This window comes from Arvicanthis niloticus, chromosome 1 (assembly GCF_011762505.2).
Source record: "Arvicanthis niloticus isolate mArvNil1 chromosome 1, mArvNil1.pat.X, whole genome shotgun sequence".
Lineage (NCBI taxonomy): Eukaryota > Metazoa > Chordata > Mammalia > Rodentia > Muridae > Arvicanthis > Arvicanthis niloticus.
In genome coordinates this window covers 99,603,096-99,626,689 of record NC_047658.1, presented here as the reverse complement: position 1 = coordinate 99,626,689, position 23,594 = coordinate 99,603,096, and the positions used below count along the sequence as shown (strand labels likewise).

Sequence of the window (23,594 nt, the reverse complement as noted above, 5' to 3'; positions counted from 1 at the left end):
GAGTAGTTCAGGTAGAGTGAGGCAGACCCTCAAGGCACTAGTGAATGTGCAGTGCCCCTTACCCACCTGGGAATGGATAGGTGTTCTGGAAAGCTGAATCCTGTCTCAGCTGGACTAGAAGAAGGCTCTGGCTGGGAAAGCTAACACACATGGCCTACCTGTCTCCCTCCCCCACTTTTCCACCTCACCTTTCCTTACCCTACCCCTACCTGTAGGTCAAGCTCTGGGTGTTTCCTGATCTCTTCAGAGCCCTGAGCCCCTCCAGTACACCAGGGAGGTCCCTACTGGGCCTCCTCTGTGTCAGAAATCTTGGAGCTGAGTGTTTTGGAGCCATTCCTGGTGGGAGGACTATGCATTCAGCAACTCGGATACCCTGCTAATTTGCAGAAGGCTGCTGAATGCCAGGCAGGTCAGCTGGAATTAACATGTGCTTTTGCTGAAAGAACAGAGTTGCCACCCACATCTCCATCCATGTCTGGGCTAGGAGTTGTCCTGGAATTCTAAAGGGAAAAAGGAGGAAAGGCCAATGAGCACCCCCTCCCTCTAGCCCCAATCCCTGGGGGCTTTCATTGGCCTTCAAAGACTCAAAGCTCCTTGGTTTGCTGACAGAGCACCTGCAGGGCTGTGTTACTACGGTTGCTAGGTTAATGGCCATGGTCTTAGCTATCACTGGAGGAAGTTGTAACCATGCCGATCCAGCCAACTGGCAAGCCAGCATTCCTTACCAGTGGTGCCCCGTTGTAGAAATGGGCTCAAGGTGCTTAGTAACCAGGGTAGGGACTTGCAGCTGGAAAATATCCAGGCCCTGGTCCTTTCTTTGCTCAACTATGATTCTCTGTATTAACCACTACTGATGAGCCAGATGATTGGGGTATGGGGGAAGGCAGTAGATAGAAGTCCCTGAGTCATGTCATCCCTGGAGCAGTGTAAGCCACAGAACTAGCCCATTCCTTCTCCCATTCTCGCCAAGTTTGGAAGCTTCTGGAACATGCAGGCAGCCCTAGAGTGCTTCAGAGATTCAAGAGACCAGGTTTTTCTAGAGTTAGATGTCCAGGAGGTACCTTGCCCTCTCCGTATGTCCTGTGCCTCTCTGGAATGGGTGGAGGTTGAAGGGACCCATCCCCCTAGTATGTATAGTTGTACCCCATCTTTCAAGCTGCCAGGGAGGGACCCATGGCTCTAATAGGCTTAGTTCAGTAATGGAGGCTCGGAAGACCTGAAAGGTGAATGGACAGCTTCGCCTTTGGAACCTACTGCCAGTGGACACAATGTAACTGTAGGAGTGAAAACAAGAAAGAGAGAGGCTCACGGGCTCTGGGTTTTAATTGGCACCATTCTCCCTCTGGCCCTCCAGCCCTCTCAGGGCTGTTTGGGCGACTGGGCCTGGGCGGGGAGAGATGGAGCCTTTCACAGTTTGAGACTGGTTTAAGTGGACCTGTAAGGATTCCTGCAGGCATGCTGAAAGAGTGGGGCACAGTCACCATTGGAGCAGCCCTGGGAACTTGGTCAGCCACCTGCAAGTAGTGAATAGACAGAGTTGTTGAAGCTGCCTGGACTTCAGTGGCCCCATGGCCCTGCCTTGCTACAAAGAAAAGAGTTTTGTAAAGCTGCAATTAATGTTTCTCCTTCCATCCATTGGAAGTTGCTTTCCTGCTTTCATACAGGCCAGTGGGCTCCTTGCTTCTCCATTAGCCTGAGTACCGCCACCTTTGATGGTTTGTGTCGGCCACTGAGGGAGGGGCGGTTCTGTCTTTTGTGTGTATCTTTTGCTCTCCCTCACTTTCTAATACCTTCTCAAGCTAACAGTGAGAAAATCAGGCTGTGTAAGCTATTCTGGTGAGTCAGGCCCAGGAGTCCCTCCAGAACTGCCAGTTTTTCTTGCTTCTGTAAAAAAAAAAAGTCTCACTTAGAGGGGACAGTGGTGGAAATTAGCAGAGAAAGATCAGAGTAAACAGGAAGTGGAGAAGCCACCAGCCTGGATGCTAGAGATGAGTGCCAGTTTTAAGGGGTTCCTTTAGATGCACCCAAGCCTGCTGGATAATTACAGGGAAATCCATGGCTCCTATGCGGAGAGAACCAAGAGGGCAACTTGTCCCCCTGACTTTCCCATCTTTGTAGGCTGTGAGCATCAGTTATTAGTGTATCCTTGTCTCCAGAGGGCACTGGCCCGCACTGTTCCAGTTTGAGTGAACATTGCTACCAAAGGATGTTAGCCAGTCTGGCTGTGGTTGTGACTGAGCACAAAGACTGTGAATTAGCCTGAACACCCATCTGTCAGGCCACCAAGGTAGCACCCATTCTAGACAGGCTGTCCTGTAGGAAGGATGTCTTAGCCTTGTGAAGGTAGCATCTGGGCCATGCCAGGCTGCCCATCTCTTGAAACTCTGCCCTCACTACCCTACCCTCAAAGCCGACCTTTTTAAAAAACCACAATAGCCAGAAAAGATGTTGGCTTGAGAGTGAGACTGTCCCCATGGACTCATCCCCATGCACAGCCCAGCTTTACCGGACAGATGTCTGTGGCAGCCACACCCGACAGGGCAGGATTCTCTAGGGTCTTCTAAATGCCCAGGGATACAGGTGTTGTGTTTTCAGGTCCTTCCAAACTTTTAAACAGAAATGAACAAAAAGGGGAAAAAATAAACCTATCAGGAAATACACAGTTGTATTGAGGTGTGTCCCTGGGAAACTTGCAACAGAGACCCACCCCAGCCAGTTTTTCCAGAGCTCACGGTGGCTCATGCAGATGGGGGCACATCAAGACCTTGAGCTTGGAGGTTGCACATGCTCTGATCGTCCCCAGAATCAGCAGCACCAGTCCCATCATGTCTCTATGAGCCACTCAAGTGGAGTTGTGAAGACTTCTAGTGGGTCTGTGAGGAGCATGTGCCAGGCTGGACCAGGCTTCACCACTAAGGCAAGAACCCTTCTCATTAACAGTCTCTTGAGGTTCTGACACCTTTCCTCCTGTCCAGAATCTCCACCTTTTGCTGGGATCTGCCCAGGGTTCAGCCTGCTATAAGTAGACAATACGGAACCCCCACACTGCAAACCCCATCCAGACTGCCCAGGAGTATAGCACCAGTGGCTCCTTCTCAATATCAGATCAAGTTGGAGAAATTTTATTTAAAATGTGAGAGGACAGGCAGTCCCCCGCAGGTATCTGGAGGACAAGAGTCCAGACTATATTTCTCTAGGATCCCAAAGCAAGTGTTTTATTTACTTCCAGGTAAAATCTCAAGAAAGGGAGCTCTCCCATAGGTCTTCTAAGGCTCAGAGATCATCCAAGAGCCCCATATTCTGTCCCTACCACTCACCTCTGGCTCTGTGGGTAGAACCAACTGAGCCCAGAGAAGCAGAATATGCCCAAGAATGTCCTGCCACGCCTGCTGCCCATAGGGCATATCCCCAGCCATTTGCTCTGCCTGGGCATGCTGGGACTTGCTGGCCAAGCCCAGCTGGATGCCGCCCTGGGCATGCCTCATAGAACTCCAGTGGTCAGTGAGAGCCAGTGTAGCCCTTCCTTTCCACAGCATGCCAAAGGTTCTCCCCTGGGGACTTGTGAGTGGAGCCAGTGGAGCCTCATTCTTCCTTCCTTGGGGCTGTTGTCCATCACCTGCTGCAGCTGGGCACTGTCAAGTATTATTTAAGCCCTTCTGAGCCAGAGACTGCGTGCGCTCATCTGAGCTTGGATACGCGCCCTTTAATGTACAGTTTTGTTTCCCCATTTTACAGATTGCAAAGAGAAACTCAGCTTGCGTAAAGAGATACCAACTCTAAGGTTAGAGACAGGATGTCCCCCACATGTACTTCCCTTCCCTCCTGGGGCCTCATACATGTTAGGCAAGTGCTTACCACTGAACTTCACCCCAGCTCCTGGTCCATCATTTTCAACTTCTCATTGATTTCATCTACCCACTTATCCATCTTTCATCTAGCAGGTATCAGGGTCAATTAATGTATACTGGCTCTCTGGCTGAGGTCTTCAACTATGGTACAGGTGAGAACCCACTAGGATTCTGGCAGCCTGCCCAGGTGTTGGAGCTCCAGCATGGGGGACATGGGGTAACCCTTGCTGGGCAGAGAGGTTCCAGGAAGTCTTGGGGCAGAGGCAGGGTTAGTAGACATTTTAGCCAGCCTATGAAATATGGTAAATTTCCAAAGTAAGAGAGGTTTATGAACATGGTGTGTATAGAGGGGTGATTTTTCTCTGAGGAGGTCATACTGGGGAGGAAAGGAGTTCAGCATGCCTAGGGAAGGAAGCTGGAGGTGTTTTAGGGCACAGCTAAGAGGCTGCCAAGCCTCACAGTGTCTAGCAGACTGAGCCTTGGAGTGAGACATTCCCTTTTCTTTCTGGAGGCTCGGGAGAAACTTGCTAAAGACACACTGAGCTAAGAGGACCGTGTGAGGTGAGGTCTGGCATGAAGATGCCTGTTGGGAGTCACTGCCATCATCCCTACAAGTTTGCTTTGGATTTGATGCCTGGCCTCAAGTGGCATTACAGTTGGTAGCTATATTGCAATCTGTCAGGACAGGGTAGAAACCTTCTGTCCTGTAGGTCCTGTCCATGTAGTTTCATGCTCATGATGTTTCTCTCCTCGAGACAGGCCCAGAAAAAGTGAGGCTCTCCTGGACAAACCAGTATATGGTAGGCTAGAGCCAGAAGCCAGGAGTCCTTAGAGTGCATTTAGTTGCTTTGAAGTCAGCAAAGTCAACCCTTGGAAATACCTTTGCTTAGACAGAGATAGACAGAGACTCAGAGAAGCTGTTGCCCCCAGGGATGCATGCAGATCTCTCTTGTGATTTGACCCTGAGCAGGAGGGAAAACACCCCAACCAGCCACTAAGGACAGCCTTTCGAAGTTGGGGACTGCTTCTGACTCGTCTCTGCTCAGGTGGGTAGGCCACAGGAATGAGGCAATGGTTTCCTCAAGGCTTGCTTGCCTTTTCTTTAGAAATTAGAGTTTCCCCTCCTGACTTGAGTCTGGCACTTTGAACTTTGTCTTTACATCTTATCTGAAGGGGCAAAGATATGACAGGTGGAGCTGGGGTCTGTTGCCACACACACTGTAGACAACTACCCCAAGTGTGGCTTCCACATTTGTGCTGAAGTGTTCCTCCAGGACCCTGTGATAAGCCAGAAGACTTCTCACCCACTCCAGAGATCTGGTTGAGACAGGTACTGTCTCAGGGGTCTAAAAGCCACATTCTTCCCTGGAACAGGAAGCCCCATTCTAGCCCTGCCTGCAAGCAAATGCAGCAAGAACTTTGGAACCTTGTAGCAGCAGTGCCTACCAGAGTGCCCCGATCCTGTGTTCTGTAAAAGGACCCAGTAACCATTCGCAAAGGCTGTGGGCTTACCATAAGCAGGCATCCACATGGGTATGGCTCCCGGCCCTTTTGCCTTTCTCTTGTTTTCTCATCCCAACCTGATCTAATTGGTGATAATATTAGGTGACGAAAGCTGGCCCTGATAGGTTTGGTTTTTTGTTGTTGTTTTTACTGGTAGAGAACATAAAAGAAAAAGAGGTGAGCTTTGAAGGAGGTGCACCAAAATGCTTTGACATGGAGATGGGGATGAAAAAGTCTTAAAAAAAAATAACAAGTTTACTGAAGATTTTTGTCCTTCATCCCTAATTTGTGGTGTCTTCTCCTCCTGAAGAAATATATAATAAATAACTATACACTCACATTTTTGGATAGTACACTAGAGTTTAAGAATTAAGAGTAGGTACAAAGAAGCCCTCCTATTTTCCAAAGGCTCAACTTTCTATCACTGTGACAAAAGTAGCAGAGATAAACAATTTAGAGGGAGGAAAGGTTTATCGGGGCATGGTCTCTTGGGTCTGTGTGTGGCAGTGCAAACTGTCGTGGTTGGGTGCATGGCAGAAGGGGTCTGTCTAGCTCACGGCAGCTTCAAGTGACTCCTTTGGGATGTGGCATCTTATCCTCCATAGGATACTTATACTTTCATGCTGCAGTAGGACTGCTGGGTCACAAATGGCCTGTGCCAGTGGCTTTAGAGAATGTTGCAAGGTCCGTGTCACAAGAGCAGTGACTGGCCACATTTACATGGTCTGCTTTCTGCCCTCTTCCTGCTCGAACGTCAGGGTTTTCCCAGCAGAAAGGTAGGTACACAATTGTTTTTCTGTGCTCCCTGTCCTCCTCCTCCCTGTTCCCTTTTTGTGGGAAGGTCTTGCTATGTAGTTCTGGTTGACCTAGGACTTACCATGTAGAGCTGGGACCTCAAATGTGCACACATTCTCCTGCCCCTGCTTCCCATAGCTCAGCTTACTGCTGTTATTTTACTTTGTATTTCCAGACCAGCTGAGTGCCTTTTTGCATATTTAAGAGATATTTGTGTGGACTTCTCTGTGTTCTTTTCACTGCCCTTTTAAAAACCAGCTGTTGGTATTTCTCTTCCCAGCTGAACATTACGGAGATTAAACTTTGATTGCGGTTTGAGTTACAAATATTTATTTGTAATTTGGTCTTTGTTTTCTGACTCTCTGGCATTCTTGTACTTAACTGGGGTGTAATTCATGTACCACGCTACTCATACACTTGCCATGTACAACGGGTGGTTTGCAACTTATTTACAGAGCTCTGTAGCCATTACCACACTGATTTTAAAACACTCTGTTGCTTCTTAAAGTAGAGGTGTACCTACTGGTCATTATTCCCCAGATCGGGCAAACACTGGTCTGTGTTCTGCCTGTAGATTTCTTTATCCTTGACGTTATGTGTACACAGAACCACACAGCACATCCATAGTGCCTGGCTTCTCTCCCTCTGCACACAACTTACACACTGTAGCATTCTCAGCCCCTCATTTCTGATGGCTTTTGTAGTTTTTCCTCTTTGACCACAATGAGTTGTATGCAGAGGTGCTAGGGATGGGTTTCTGCAGGGTTCATTTTCCACATCTACCTCAGAGCTGAACTGTCAGATGCTCAGTGCAGTTGGTTAGTGAGCATCATTGTATATGCCTGACTTTGGGCATCTTCTGACATGTACATGTTTTTGTCATATTTACCTCTTTAATGGCTCTAGAGTTTGAGTGTTAGAAAGGACAGTCAACCTCAAGGCTATAAAGCAGCCCTGTTTACCTCTGTCTGTCTCTGGCTTTATGTTGTGATCTTTGGTCTGTAGTTTGTCTTGTGCATGCTGTGAATGGGAAGCCACCCCGCTGCTTTTAATACAGTCCCTGTTTGTCTCAAGTGGAAACCTATCTTCTGCTCCCTGCTTTGAGATTCCATTGCCACCATATATTGTGCTGTGTCTGCCTGGAGCACCGGCTTCTGTTGTGTTGTCCCCACTGGCATATATTCTTGTGCCTTTTCAGCTCTTGAGGCTTTGTTTAAACATATTTGTTATGGGGTGGTCTGGTAGGATTAGCCTGTAATGTTGGCTACAGAACTTTTCAGACTCATGCCATTTGTTAATTTTTCTATCAAAAGTGAAATCACTGAGCTAGGAGTGGTGACACACACCTTTAGTTCCAGTACTTGGGAGGCAGAGGCAGGTTCAAGGCCAACTCCAAGACAGCCAGGCTCTGTAGAGAAACCCAGTATGGAAAAAAAAAAAAAAATGAACAGGGGTTGGGGGAGAAGGGAGGGGAAAGAGAGAATGAATAGCTGGGCACAGTAGTGGTACAGGCTTGTAATTCGAGCACCTGGGAGACTGAGGCAAGAGGATAAAAGAAACTCTAAAATCGTGAAACTTAAGGCCATGGGCGCAGAAGTGTTCTTGCTGCACAGATTGAGTTCACATCAGACTTGTGAACTGACTCATGGGAAACTGACACCTTTTTTTAGATTGTGTCACCCTGTCCCGGTACAGGGAGGCATACTTGTTTAGTTCCTGTTGGACATTCTTTTTTTTTTTTCTTTTTTTCTTTTATTTTATATTTTATTTACATTTCAGATGCCATCCCCTTTCCCCATTTCCCCTCCCTAGAAAACCCCTGTCCCATGTTCCCACTTTTCTTTTTGCTTTTATACAATTTTTTTTAAATGTTAATCAAAGGATTTATAAGTTTGGTAATGCTCACTCACAAGCGTAACCCAATACCCAACCTAGATATAAAAACTATCTTTGACTGGTGGAGACATGTGAACATCTGCCTCCATGCCCCCTCTCTCTCATCACCTAGCTTCTCCTCTCCTTCATCTTCTCTCCTTATTCCATCTCTTCCTCTCAGTACTCCTTCCCACTTAGCTCCTCCTACATATCACTCTTCCTGTTAAAGTAAAACTTTTCTCTCAAAATACAATTAGAGCATACTTATTCCTAATTGTACCAGTGAGGTACAAGATAGTCCTAATACCCAGTCCATCATTTTGTTGACTAACCAGAACCTCTGTCATCTCTCCTGACTAAAACACTTTTTGAGCCTGGCTTTTTTTTGGGGGGGTGGGGGTGGGGGGTGCTTTAGAATGAATGTCAGCTGAAAACCATCTACTCAGATCTTTTCTCTCAAAGTAAATAGCCAGGATTGGCTATGAGACTATAGGTCTTCAACCCCATCAGAAATCCAGAATGACTGAGTTAACTGAAGTTATGGGAAGCACTAAACATAGCTTCTAAAACTTAGCCAATTTATAGAGACCGCTGAACACCTGAACAGCCCCTATACTACTGAACATTGGAGCATCAAATCTTCAGCCTTTGGCCCAGAGTCATCTGACAGACCTTAGTAATGCAGGATTATTAAGGGCTTGATTACTCTGTCTAGGCAGATATAATCAGTCGACTATTCTGCATGTGTGTCCTTTTCTGGATAGTAATTTGTCTGTAGATGGAAAGAGGCAATTCTTGCCTAGTGACTGTCACCACACAACTGGAGTAACTCCAAGGATGCTCAATTTCTTCTTAGAATCCACGGCAGGAAGCTGTCAGGAGCAGACAGGTCTCTAATCAGAATGGATATTAATATATAAATATTTGTAACGTCAGTTCTATGGACTTTTGATGTTCTGAAAACCAACTATCCATGTAAGGTAACCTGGACTGTTGTCTGTTAACTCCTCTTAGCTATTTCTAAATAAAATATGGGAAACCCCCTAACAATAAACTCAAAGCCATGAATTTGCTATAGTCCCTTAACTCATAGGTTAACTGTCCCAAATCAGTTAAAAAAGCTAAAGAAGGACTGGGTCTAGGCCTTGTATTCCTAAATGTGTTATACAGGCACAATGCCCATGAGCGTATCAATATTCATCTCCCTGTCCTGGTACAGGGAGGCATATTTGTTTACTTCCTGTTGGGCATTCTTTATGTCTTCTCTCACCAGCTTTATGCATTGTTAGACATTTACTCCTGGGCATTGTATCTTTTGTGTGTCTAGCATGTCTTCTTGGTCTTGACTGGGTGTTTTGTTGGGTACATATTCTGAACCAAAGCTGAGCTTCTAGCTGCTTGGATGTGCCCTGCTGTGTGCCACCTACATCCTCTGAGCCCAGGTGTGGTTGGGTAGACAGAGAATGAGCAGGGCAGTTAGTTTCTTCCACACTTGTTCCCCACTCATTTAACCATCCAGAAAGTCAGAGTTTGTTTGAAGCTCTAACCTGGTATAAATGAGAAACTGAGGCTAAGAAGTAGATTGATTTGTCCCACTGGGACATATCATATCAGAGATTCCAGCTTAAGCCTGCCCAGGTTTTCCACACTGTGTCCTGTCTGAGGTCCCTCTGTCCCTCCCTCTCCCACTCCCTCTGTTCCTCCCTGCCTCCCTCCCCTTTCTCTGCTACTCCCCCTCTCCCTCCTCTCCCTTTCCTTCTTATCTCTCCCTCCCTTCTCCCCTTTCCTCCCTCCCTTTCTCTTCCTCTCACACACACAGTCAGACACCCATACTCACTTCTAAGCCTGTTCCACAAGTTGTAAGATCTGATTGCACATCTATTAGCTGTGCAAATTGGGGCAAGTCTCTTCCTCCTTCTGCCTTGATTGGCCCATCTGTAGAGTAAGATGGTTGATACTGGCTGAGACTCGCTCACTTTTCCAGTATGGATTTCCATTCCCTGAGTTACATTCCATGGTTCATAGTATCTAAAAATGGGGATAATCGGCTCCAGAGGTAGAGCTGAGAAGGTCCTGGTGCACAACTGTCCTGCTTCCTGGGTCCAGTTGCAATCTCTTAGACTACACGGCTTCTGAGCAGCTAAAGACAATCGTGGCTCATTATCCTCTCTGAGGGCCTAGACCCACCTCTGTGCCCCAGAGGTTGCTGTGGAAGCTGCTCCTGAACTTGCTGCTGGCCAGTACTGCCCTGAGGGCTGTGGGCTCAGACAGCATTGGCTTTGGGCCCTAGCCAGATCCCTGTGTGCTTTGGAAAGATCCCTTGACTTTTGTTAAGCAAAGAATCCTCTTCACACCAAACTGAGCGAAGTGGTTTCACAAACTTCTTCCTGAGTTTTCGCTGAGTGGAATGTTCACTGAAGAAACAAAATGTTTGTTTTCCAATTGTGAAGGCTTAGGGAGGCCCTTGAAGTTGGCTTCCACACCCTCTGTGTTCAGGCATGCCATCTGCCATCCTAGGGCCTAGAGCAGGAACAGCAACCTTCATGTGTCCTGTTGGGTGCCAGTAGAGAGGGGACACTGGCTAACTGCCATTCAGAAAATCTGCAGGGTTCTGGACCTCCAAGGTCTTTCTTACCTGCAGCACTCTAGGTTGGGGGTCTTCAGTAACACTGTGAGGCAGTCCCTGAATGAACTAGGTTGTGGGGCGTGATAAGGGTTCCCTGTGTGGTTGGTTGGCAGGGAACAGTGCAAATAGGAATGTGAGGTCTGCTCCAAAAGGAGGCATGCAAGGTTGAGTGTATTAGGAGAGAAAGAGCATGCCAGTGAAAGAGGAGAGGTAGGAGCTGGGTAGCCAGCACAGTTGGCAGTAGGATGGGGGTAGGGGGCTCACATGACTGCACGGTACAGAGCACATGTTGGGAGCAATGAGTTGACTGGAGTAGGGCCAAGCTGTGGCCTATCTGGAAGGTTTGGGCCAATGAGCGTCACTCTAGCTAATCCTTAAGAACTCTGAGTCAGGTGGTCAGCTTGGGCGTTTCCTGTTATGAAGCAGCCCCTCCCCTGGGTGATATCAGGGAATCTGTTGGGCCTTTCCTTTATCCTCCATGGGTCTGGTCCTGCTATCTCTGGCTAAGGTTGCTGACCCTAGGTCTGTTGTTCATGGTCCTAGGTTCTTAGGGGCCTATGCCTGTAAGTGAACTGTTCCGAAAACAACAAGCCCTGTATTAGGTCATCTTCTTCTAGTCCATTCTACCATATGGACCTGGAGCCTCCAGCATTACCCAAGACTAGAGCATAGCATTTAGAGTATAACAGGAACTTGGCCCTCAGGGGTACAGCAAGGGAGTTCCAGAGCAGAGATAGCCAAGGCCCAGAGTGACCATGGGTAGAAAAATTTTTCCTGAAGGGGGCTTCCCAAAGCTTTGTGGTACTTTCTCCGTGGCACTGAGAATGGCAGGACTTAGCAGCCATGTTAGCACACCCGTGGCTTCGATTGTCCCTTGGCCTTTCTGGCCTAGAGGCAACTGCCAGGGTTTTAAAGCACATCATGTCCCCTGGTCCCTTGTCCTGTTAATGAGAAAAGACAAAGGAGCGCCTGAGCTGAGATAGGCCCTGTAGTCTGTTGCTTATTGGTACAGCTCCTAGGAGGGGTGGCCACAATCTCCCAGCATGAAGCAGGTGCTTGCAGGGCATTTGCTGGGTCCTGCAAAGGGATATTGGGGAAGTAGTGGCCCACAAAGGAAGGGAGGAGGAACCTTCCTAGCGACAGGCCTGGCTTCCACACAACAGGTATTTACCACCCTTGTTAGTCTGTTGGCTTCTAGAGCCTGTGATCTGGGAAGAGCCCAGAGTCTTTGGTGATAAATCAGCAGTGCTGTCAGAGTCCCTGAGGCCCATCTCTTCCTCGGTTCCTGTCCTCTGTCCTTGCATCCTGGCTCCCACCCAGTTTTCCAGCCAGCATTTCCTATATTCCTGAGGGTAAGGAGGCCATCCAGGCTTTAAAAGGCCCAAAGGTGAGCACTACATAGTAGTGGGGTGGGTGTGGTGTTGCTGACCCTGCTTAAGAGTATGTGTCAAAAACCAGGCATGCTGGCCATTAACCCCAGCACTCAGGAAGCAGAGCAGGTGGATCTGTGTGAGTTTGAGGCTAGCCAGAGCTACACAGTGAGATTCTGTCTCAAAATAAATAAATAAACAAATCAAAACCAAACCCAGGAAACTACATGCTTTGCCAGCCCCAGCACAAGGAGATATAGAAACTTATCTCATGGCCTATTGTTTTGAGATGCTTGTACAGTTCTGTTGTGCAGATGTCTTCTTGGGGAGGAAATGGCTCCACTCAGGCAGATCCAAGAGCCTAGCCTCATGCAAGGCCAGCTGGAGCCAGGCTACCCACCTGGCTCATAGACTGGCCTTGTGGTGGTGGTGTCTTAAGGAAGATTTGAGGTGGCCCTAAGACCTAGAATAGAGAGGACTATAATGTTTCCTTTTTTTAATCTTTATTTAGGTATTTGTGCATGTACAGGTACACATGTGTGTGAGCATATTCAGGTGTGTGTGTGTGTGTGTGTGTGTGTGTGTGTGTACATGTGTGGAAGCCAGAGGTTAGCCTTGGGTGGTGTTTCTTAGTTCCTGTCTCGTTTATTCATTTATTCGGTTCATTCTCTTGGGTACATATGCATGCTCTCATGAATTTGTATGCACCCCATGTGTCCAGCAGCCTGTGGGGACCTGAAAAGGGAGGGCATCAGATCCCCCCCTAGAACTGGAGTTGCAGTTGGTTTTATGAACTGATATGTGGGTGCTTGGAATTAAACCCTGCATTCTGCAAGAGCAGCAGTTGCTCGTAACCACTGAGCCATCTTTCCAGCCCCCACCTTGTTTTTTGACAGGGCCTCTCTCTGGTTTGGACCTTAGGTCATGCTTGCTAGCCTGCACGCCAAAGGGATCTGCATGTCCTTGGTCCTTAGCTCTGGGATTCCAAGCATGCAGCACCACACCTGGCTTTTAAAAACAAAACAAAGACAAAAACACAGGGATTGTGGAGCTCCAACTCAGGTCCTTGTGCTTGTGTGGCAAGCATGTTAGTGATGGGCCATCTCCCAGCCCTTAACATGGTTTTTATCTGTTCATTAAAGGGGGGGCATTAAAAAGAGAAACAACATGACAGCCTTGAACAGTGGTGGCTGCGGAGGGACTGGACACTTTCTGTCTGAGAGAAAGCATGTTTGCACTGGTGAGCATAGCCTATACTTTCAGACATCCTCGTGCAGTATCCGTGCATAAGATATACTGGCTGCTCAGGTGTCTCCAGCAGTCATGGCTTCCTGGAAGACTCAAGGCGGCCAGTGCAGACCAATGGATTCTTGACAGAGCCCAGCAGCAACATCTGCTCTGGAAGGAACAGAAGCACTGGGGAGCAAATATGTGACAGACCTGGTGGTCACACATGTCCAGTCTTGAGCACCATGTTTCAGTTCCAAGAAGCGGAGCTTGAGCTGGGGATTAGGCCGGTGGTTGATGGAGGGAGGCTTTTGAGGAAACCAGGCGGAGGACAGGGAAGCCTTGCAGGACCCCATGTAGAGAGGCAACACAGGAGTTGGGCCTCTGCCTCCAGCCCAGGTAGCATGGCTAGCACTTGAGATGACATTCCACTGGTTGCAGGATAATACTTCTTCCACCTGTGACAGTCCATCTTGAGCTGGGGTCACCTCTATGAGGAAGCTGTCCTCCAGGCTTCCTAGCCCCCAGCCATTCTGAAAGGGACAGCTGTAAGCAGGTAGCAGCCAAGCAAGCAGGTGCCTTTGCGGGTCAAGAGAACTAGATGAGACATCAGCAGACAACCTCACCCCCAGTTTGCCTCATTGCCTTTGCATTCCTTAAAGTAGCCCATTGAAATAGTTGGATGAAGATCAGCAGTGCATTTCCCAGGTGAGGAGCTAGGAAGCAACTCTGTGGGACAACAGAGAAGCCCAGACCCTGTGGCAGTAGAATCTGGGTGGCCTGTACTCCTTCTCTAAGGCCTACAACAGGGTGAGAAGGATGCTGTGCCATCTGTTCTTAGGCACACACACACACACACACACACACACACACACACACACACACACACACACCCCAGCTGCTCTGTCTGTGTCCCCAGATGCCCACTTCTAAGTATGAGGGACAGGGCTTATAAGCTTGGGGCCCTTGGCACCCAGGCAGTATTCCCTAGGGGGTGGGGGCAGCTTTGCTGTCACCTGCTCTGCTCAGGCCTTCTGTGTCACTGCTGAGGAAACATATGGTTGAGTACCGTACAAGATCTTTCTGGGATCCCATCATCATGCTTGACATGTTGGCCCATAGCACCTGGGGAAGAGAACAAGCTGATCCAGCACAAGGCTGTGGTAGGGCAGTCACCCTGTCCAGGCAGCATGGCTGAGGGTATGCTGACTTGATATGTTTCCCTCGAGGGATTGGGTTTCAACTTATACCAGGAAAGCAAGGACCCTAGGAGCAAGCCACCTTTATCTCTGCTTAGCCCAGAGTCTCCCACACAGAAGAAAGATGTTGTAATAAGTCTGTGTACAGAAGGGTCCTACAGCTGGGGGAAGATACATCAGTGTTTTCCAACAAGCTCAACAAGGCTGTGTCTGGGGCTGAGCTAGAGACCCAGGCTAGAGCAACAGCGTGGTCAGTGGCCTCTGCTGTGACTGGCTAGCGCTAAAGTTGGCTTGGCTTGATAGTAAAGGGCCCTGGGAAGAGCTTTGTTCTATAATCCCTCTTGTGGACTGTAAGAGTGGGCTCAGTGTCGCTGGTCATTAGCTCGGAGCCATAAGGACAGTTCCCACTGAGCCTGTTGGCTGAGCAGGTCTTCTCAGTGGGCCTTAAGAACAAAAGTTGTTGGGTGAGGCAAAGTAAGTCCTAGAGTAGCAATTTCAACTTGGAATGATACATTCATGTGGCCCTTTGAACGTCACCACTCTGTGCTTCCCCCCAGACCTTTGAGGGTACACAGGCCTCCAGGATACCAACAGGCCACGGGAGCTGCATGGACCACTAGGAGAGGAGGAGAGGGTGGGCAGGCACTGCCGAAGATGTGGTGGGTCTGAGCGTGGGTGAACTCCATGTGTGACTACCTGAGTGTCTTACCCACCAATGGGATGAGATTCTGGACAGCAGGCTCACTCCCCACTGTGGCAGGCACGGTGTTCCCTGACAGGCGAGGCATGCTACCAGATGGAACATTAAGTGGTGGCTCTCATTTTTCACTTTGGCCAAATGACTGAATTCTGAGTCATCAAAGTTTTCCTAATGACACTGGCTTTGCAGGCAGGGGACTGATAGATGACTCTGAGGGATACTGGTTTTTTTCTGTGGTGGTCTGTGGTTTGCCTTGGACAAAATACACCACCCGGACCTCATAGCTTCTCACTCTGCTCTGAAGAAAGAAAGTCTGCTATTGTAGACTGTTGGGGGAGGAATGACCCCAGGGTGCTCTTGGCCACCCATATTTGACAGACCAATGTTCACGGGTTGAGGTAGCTTGCCTGAAGCCATGATGCCATATGAGGCTGACCTTGCTTCTGAAATGGCCAAGTGACCTTGGTAGTTTTTAGGTCCAGCGAATGGGTCCCCAGCACCCTACCGTGGTCTATGTCACATGCTTAACATAACTGCTAGTGTTTTCACTGTAACAGGAGGCCCCTACAGCCAGTAACTTAGAAACAACAGTGTGGTCTCTGGTTCTAGAGGCCAGGAAGGTCATTGTCCCTGCACTAAAGGGGCCAAGCCTGCTGGGGATTGCTTCTTCACAGACGGTGCCCTCTCCTTGTGATTCCTACATGACAAAGGGGGAGACGTGGTTCCCCATCCTCACAGCATTAATCCTCAACTCACCAGGGGCTCCAACCCCATGACCTAAGCACCCACCAATGATCCCAGTCTGACCACATATGCTGTTACACTGGTCACAGAATTGGGACCTATTAGCTATACCTTAGATCATCTGCTGGGCAAGATCAAGATGAGACAAGATGACTCCAGCAAGCTAAGAAGGAGAGCACAGTCCTAGAGCACTAGGGAGAGGGTATTTCTTTGGGGATCTATCCCCAGGTCCCTGCCCTTGTTCACTTTACAGCTCACAGAGAACAAGGAGCCATGTTCTGGCATCTGGCACAGTAGACAGATATGATACTCAAGTCCTGTTGGCATTACCCAACCAGAACAGTCAGCGAACACTTGAGATACTCAGGTGCTAACTATACATTGCTGTTTACGCTCACACACCTGTTCAGGTGAAAAGATGCAGTACTTAGCCAGGGATGCAGGAGAGGGTGTTGGGCTCTGTGAGCTCCTGAGTCCTTGACTAGTCTTGGCCTCACCCCTGCGCATCCTCTACCCATGCAGCTCGGCCTAGCAAAGCATTGCCATTACTGAGCCATCTTTCTTGTGTCATGATGTCTCACTCAGCTCAGGCCAGTAGCCTGGAATGCAGAGGAACCTCTGAGGTGTGCCCAAGTATTGCCGTGGCAATGAAGGAATGCATCCTGTGACTGTGGGTTTACACCAGACAGCAAACCCCAGCATCAACAGGGTCTTACAGCTGTTACAGCTGGCTGGGGTCTTCTGACCCGGGCCTGCCTCTCAGGACCAGATAGTGGCTCAACCTTCTTTCCTGAAACCCAGAGCTGAGCCCCTCAGCACCTCAGCCGATTTCTTTCTCTTATTTATTTCTTGATATTTATTTATTAGGTGAACTGTGGGTGTGTGTGTTTGCTGTCGTGAGCTTATGGAAGTCAGAGAACAACTTTTGGGAGTCAGTTCTCTAGGATTGAACTCACATCATCAAGCTTGGTGCAAGTGTCTTTATCCATTGAACCATCTTGTTGGCCCCTCTCTTCTTTGTTAATTAAAAGATCCCAAGAAAAGTGAACCCATCAGGAGGGTATCTTTTGTGGAGTGTGAGGAACAGTGTGTGTGCCTGTGACAGGCGCAGCCACCTTCCCCTAGAGAGAGCACCTTTCATCTTCTGTCTGTTGAGCCTGTTTTAATAGCCTGTTTGCTGTGGCAGACAGCAGACATCTTTGTTTCAAAGCTACACACAAACACTTTGGCCTTTGAAAAGATCGGGGCCCTTGGGACAGGTCTGTGCCTTTCATCGGCAGGTGAGAGGCAGCAGGTGCTATTAAGTTTCTGTGCACTGGGGAGAAGCCAAAGCCTGCTTCTCTTTCCCCAGTTGCTACAGGGCGTTTGAAGGAAGGCAGGCAGGCCACAAGTGCCCCTTGCTGCCAGAGCTCCTGTCCACGTCTGCTCAAGAGACCCACATTCGAACTGTGTTATTGAATCTACAGTTAGACCCACATTCGAACTGTGTTATTGAATCTACAGTTTGGTGACACTACTGTACAGTGTCAGGCCTGAGACACTGAGGCCTTAAGACAGTCTTGGTTTCAATGCTGCCTTCAGTTATGCCTGGCACCTCACCAGAGAGAAGCTCTTGTGTGGCCACACTTCCTCTCTGCGGCTATTACTACTGTACCTCTTTCCAATAAGGCCACTGAGGCCCCAGCTGCTGAGGGCTAGAAGCAGTCTGAGCCTGTTTCTCCTGCTGCAGATCAGTGTGGGTCAAAAGTACTGTCCTCTAGATACCAGCTTCTTCAGCTTCAGGAGGAACCCAGGACTCAAATAAAACCAGATCCCTGGGTGGTTCTAATAGTACTTAATTAAGACATCAGATAAAGATCTCCAAGGCCCCCTTCCTGCCCTGCCCTGCCCTGCCCTGCCCTGCCCCACCTCACTCTGGTCAGAGGAAGTAGGTAAGGTAGGGTTATGGTCACAGTGTAGCCTGGTGCTGATGTCATCTAACTTGGCCCCCTTCTTGTAAGAAATGTGATATTATGTCAGTAAGCTCACTACCACCCTAGTCTGTGTCTCTTGTCTGAAGAGTCATATGGAATCTGGGTCATTCACTGATTTTATTTAATACTGTGTGGCCATGGATATTTATGTGGGGCTGGGGAGGTAGTTCAGGTAGAAGGCAGAGTTAGCATATGGAAAGCTCAGGTGTCCAGCCTCCAATACCACCAAGAAAAAGTCTTGTCTCTGTTCTTCACACATAACCTCAAACTGTCTTCTCAGACTCAGTCAAAACCTCAGATAAAAAAAAAAAAAAACATTCAGGAAGAGGCTGGAGAGAAGGCTCAGCGGTTTAGAGCACTGACTGCTCTTCCAGAGGTCCTGAGTTCAATTCCCAGCAACCACATGATGGCTCACAACCATCTGTAATGGTATCTGATGTCCTCTTCTGGTGTGTCTGAAAAGAGCGACAATGTACTCATACGTTAAATAAATAAATCGTTTTAAAATTTTTTCAGGAAAAAAATTGTATCTGCACTGAAAGAGTGAGTAGCCCAGTATTAGCAGCTACTGACAAGCATTTACATCATAGCAGGTATGGTCCGTGACTTAGGGCTGGCTGCACACATCATTTTAGGTAAGGATGTGCACACTGAGGAAGGAGTGGGTCCTAGACCTAATTCCAGACAAGGGACATATGGAATGAAAGAGCCTTAGGTCAGACCCCTTGTTGCCAGGCCACCTAGCAAGTCTGAGGTCTGCCCATCTCACCGCAGCTGCCCACAAGTGGGCCTCACCACACTTTTGCCTTTTATGTAGTGGCTGGCTACAGGTTGTGTTCGGTGGCCAGAGGTACTTCTTTATGAGCCAGTGTCAGACCTGGTGGTCTTGCTACAGCCTGGCAGATTACCTACCTACCTACTTTGTGTGGCTCTGTGGGGTGTGTAGTCTGAGGTTCTAAAACAAGACTGGCCTCTTCACTGACCAGTGTATCTCTTCCTCCACAGAACTGTCAGACCTTCAGCAGCCTCAGTTGCCTGAACGTGGGGGTGGACAACCACAGCTCCCAGAGCCCCTTTGCCCTCGTCAGCAGTACCAGATCCTGGACCGCATTGCTCTCAGCCTCCAGCCCAGGGGGCAGGACTCCTGCTGGGACCCCAGTTCCTGAGCCTGTTCCCCACTCCTTTGATGACCAGTTTACCTGCCAGGAGGACCTATCCTGTGATGAGTCAGATGGCTGCAGTCTCGAGGAGGATTACTGCAGGAAGGGGGAGCCGGCCACCTCCTGGCGGGACCGGGGAGCCTGCACGAACAGCCTCTGCTCTCTGGACGGCGAGCTGGACATTGAGCAGATAGAGAACAACTGAGGGCTGAGAGCCATGGCCTGGGGAGAAGGCTTTCCTTCCGGCCTTAGGTCACTCCAAAGGTGATCCTGGCACTTGGGTCTGGCAAAAGCTCCTCCAAAAAAAGGAGCCCACCCATTTTCCAAGGAACCAGCCATCACCCTGCAGTGCCCAAATTTGTGAAGGCAACTTGGCCACACCTCACAGGCAATAGCTGGCCTCCCACCAGTTTCATAGAACTACTGTAGCCCAAAAACAGGTTTTTGGTTTGGTCCCCTCCTCTTTGTTCCTTGTGGAGTGCTGGGTAGCCATTCTCCAGTAGGGCTGAGCCAGCTGCATCCTTCAAACAGGATGCCAGGGGCCCGAGCCCCTTTATAGCCTCGCTCAGGTTCCTTCTGGGGAGTTACCCAAAGCCTCTTTTACTTAGTTTACTCCGTGCCTTCTCTCCAGGTCTCCCTGGCCCAGGCTTGGGAAGGTTCAGGAGACACCTCTTGTAGTGACAGCAGACCATGTGGCCTTAAACCATTTGGGGCACTTGCAGGGATTCTGGGATAATCTGTATCCCATTTTTCAGGATAAGGGGATGACCAGAAGCCATCCATACTGGCTAGGCATTTGGTGGTTGTGTTGACTGAAAGGTGGGCCCATCAGCTCTCCCATGGCACCAAGAATCACCCACACCTCTGCCACCTCAGGGGCTGCCTTGGCAAGGCTGGCATTGACAGCCTTCCTACTGTTCCCAGTCCCTGAGAGCTGAGCTCAGTGGATTCAGCTGTGTATAGAGATGTCAGTGACAAGATGACCTCTTCATAGTGTCCTCAGGATCTACAAGCAGGTGCAGGAGTCTCGGCCCTGTGTACATTCCTGGGCAGAGGGATGTCTGCTGGCTGCTTTGCAGGCTAGCCACTCTGCAGGCTTCCCTCTGTAGCAGTCTCCATTGGGGGCCTGGAAGCCTCCATCGCATTCCTAGCACTTTGGTGCTTGTTCACAGACACTGCTGGCTGTAATGAAAGCATACCGCCACTGGCTTCAAGACAACCCCCCCCCCCAGTCCACTGATGTGAGCCTAACCCTGAGGCTCTCCTCCGTAGGCCCAGCCACAGCATGGCTTGAATCACACTCCCCCTCGCAGCTCCTCACTCCCAGCATAATTCACAGAGGGCATCTGTTCAGGCAGCTCCCCTCAGTCCTCCCTGCAGACATGCTATAGGGCTCTGCACTCTGGGACTCTGGCTTTTAGCAAACTTGGCATCTTCTGCAGACAATAGCAAGTGGGCTGGCTTACACAAGTGGCTTGTTTTCCCATAAGGCTAAAAATAACTGGTGCATTCTCTTGGGTTCGCGGACATGTGATCTAGGCACGTTTGTAGTTGCTCTGCTGCGCCTTCCCTCTGAGGTTTCATCCTCTGCTGGCTGAGCCCAAGTGGTGGTTACCTTTCTCCTAAAGAAAGACCTTTCTGGGAACCTTTTCCTTAAACGTTAATTTGTCTATTCACTAGAGGAACAGAGGCTCAAGTTCTGATGTATAGGCAATGTTTCTTTAAAATCAGACCCAAAGGTACAGGAAGCCCCACTCCTATAACCCCAGGTTGGGTAGCCTGGTGGGTACATGTGGTGGTGGTAGGGGTCCAGCTGACCTAGAGGGCACTGAAAAAGCAAAGTAGAAAGCTGGTGAAGGTATGACATACGAGCCCGAGCCCTGCCTGGTGGGCCACAGAGGAAAGTAGTTGAGAGGGCGTGGGATGCACGCACCAGTGCCCTGTCCCCAGAAAGCCCACACTGAGGGATTCCGTTATCTGACATAGCTTCATGGTCCCTAAAGCCATCCCCCGTGAGGAAAGGCCAGGCTGGGCCCTGCCCCCTGGTCTGCTTCACACAGTCTGCTAAGGCCAAAGCATAGAACAATTACCAGCTGCCTCTCCTGAGGACTGGGACCAGGAGCTCCTGGTGGCAGGTGTGTGTCTTAAGGCTGTTGTGTGGATGACTTGTCCTTAGACTAGCTCCCTTGAGCCTGGTGACTGAAGGACAAACACAGGAAGTTGCTGAGTGACAGCTTCACCTTTCCTTCCTGCCTGTAGGAGACTGTTCCCTGGGCAGAAATGCTCTAAACCTGGGGTAGGGATTGGCCCTTTTAGCTTCCTCAGGCTTCTCTTGACTGTCACTGTCCCACTAAGGCCTCAGCCCAAGCCCCTAGCAAAAGCAGCCAGAAAAGATGGCGGTAGCTTTTCTGCCCAGTGTGTTCATTCGCTTTCTGATGATCTTCTCATCAAGCAAAGCAGGTTTTGTCTAGAAGGTTTCCAGTCAGCTTTTAGCAGTCATGTGACCCAGACAGACCCATTCATTGACCCCACTCACTGGCCCTAAGACCTCTGGGCTTGGATATCCTGGAGGAAGGTTCACCCGGGAAGTCCGATCTGGCTCCCGTGTACTCAGCACCACAGGCAGCAGGCAGACTGGCTCACCCCACAGGGACCCCTGGCCTCAGTGCAGGCACCGTAGAAGCTGCACCTTTCTCCGCCTGCCTGTGGGTGTCATCCCCCAGAGAAGCTGAGGAGGGGCTTGTTCACTCCCTTGCCTAGGCAGCCTGAATGTCTAGAGCCTCCACCAAAGACAACTGGGAACAGGGCCCCTTAGCACATGACGTCCCACTCACTCCAGAAGCCACCAGACTGACAGAGCTGCTCTCAGCTGGGTACCTGACCTGAATTCAGGGTAGCAGCCTAGACAGTTTACATAACTGCCCACTCTTGCCTTACTCATGGGTGGTGAAGGTAAAAGCTGGCCAGCACCACGGCTCCCTCATGTCGGTCCATGAACTTGTTCTGCCCACACATGCAGATGTGTATTCTCAGAAAGCCTTACTTTAAAAAAAAAAAATTTTTTTTGTAGCAGTAAAGTTTTCTAAATTTGTATGCAGAAAGAGAAGTTAAGTAAAAGAAGGATCCACATTAAACAGGAAATGTTCCCCACCCCCGATTTCTACACAGGTCTCTTATGCAGACCAGTGGCCAAACTTTATTATGGGTTCACTCAATGTTCACAGCAGTTAGAACTCACCCCTGGATCCTGCACCCCATTTCCACTGATGTGGTTAAAATTACTTGAATGATGGCCACTTAAAATGTAAGCCAGGTGCCAGGGCTCAGGGACCCTCCGCCCATCCAGCCCATGATGCTGCCCCTTGCCGCATCCATGCTGCTGGTCCAACCCCTCCCTCCAGTGACAGGTCCCCGAAGGAGGAAGAGAAAGATACTTTAAAATTGCAGACTGATGGAGTTCCTTTAGGCTAGATAGGGTAGCCTGACGTAGCATAGTCTCATTGGCAGTGTTGGGGGCCCGCCCAGGGGTCAGGGACAGATGGGCCCGCAGGCTGTGCTAGGGCCGTGTGTGCTGTCCCAGCCAGGCAGCAGCAGCGGTACTGTTTCAGGCAGTGTGGTGAAAGGTGTGGTGGGTCAGGCCCCCACGGGGCAGCAGCCCGTGCTGGGTCTTCTCACCAACACCATGCACCACTGCCTGCCTTCCCCCCACAGGCCGCGACTGTCTTGCACTACAGCCGCTCTAGTCTCAGGAATTTGCTTGTTACTTTTACTGTGTAAATAAAGCTTCCTGGTTCAACACCCGGCCGCCTGTGCATAGCTGTGTGCTTTTTGTTGGGTGCAGTGAACCAGCAGCTCTCCTGTCCGCTCTGTCCGTGGGAGCGTTAGCTCTGGACTGGGAGAACTACAGGAGGGACTTATGTCCCCATGCCTCAGGGAAAGGACAGAGTGCTGGATGGCCATGGGAGTGACTGCTAGAGAGGGCTGCCCGCAGCTACAGCTGCCATCACAGGGAGCCAAGGAGGGCCAGAGACACACTGGCATGTGGGGGGGGGGGGATGCTGTGCTGTTATTTCCAAGGAAGCAGGAGAGGAAGCTCACCTAGCTGAGAGACAGGCCACTTAGGAATCGTGCAACACCTGGGCAGCCAACTTCCTTCTTCACAAAGGAGCCCTGGAGGTTGTATAGCTGGGCTGTCAACTCAGGGCCTTTGCCCCTATGGAGGGCAACACAGTTCAGAACTCTGCTTCTTGGGCTGTGGAGATACTAGAACACACAGTTCACCCCGAGGATGGGTACACAGTCCTGTGCTTATCATCCAAACCAGAGACCTGAGTAAGTAAAGCTCAGGACAGGCATTGTGTCTGCAGTCCTAGGAAATGTTGGTCCCTGCAATCTGGCCTTGGAATGTTCCCCCAGACCCTCTGCTATGGCCAGAGCATTCTAATCTAGAAGTGACATCCTGGACTACTCTTCTGTTTTGCCTCTTTGGCAACAGATCCCTTGTCAAACAAAATGGTATGTGAATGTGTAACTTGAGAAGCAGGGAGGTGATGGTGGACAGAGATATGGCTCCC

General features: G+C 49.7%; 1 protein-coding gene across 2 annotated transcripts in view; it reads left to right on the top strand.

Annotated features, from left to right (window-relative positions):
• Fam53b (family with sequence similarity 53 member B) overlaps window positions 1–22,824 on the top strand; it is a 67,795-nt gene extending 44,971 nt beyond the window's left edge. For both annotated transcript variants that reach the window (XM_034523744.2, XM_076912069.1), the window contains exon 4: window positions 18,866–22,824. In XM_034523744.2, coding sequence (XP_034379635.1) covers window positions 18,866–19,225 — 360 coding nt within the window. In that variant the 3' untranslated portion in view covers window positions 19,226–22,824. The remainder of the gene's footprint in view (window positions 1–18,865) is intronic.
• The last annotated feature ends 770 nt before the right edge of the window (window positions 22,825–23,594 follow it).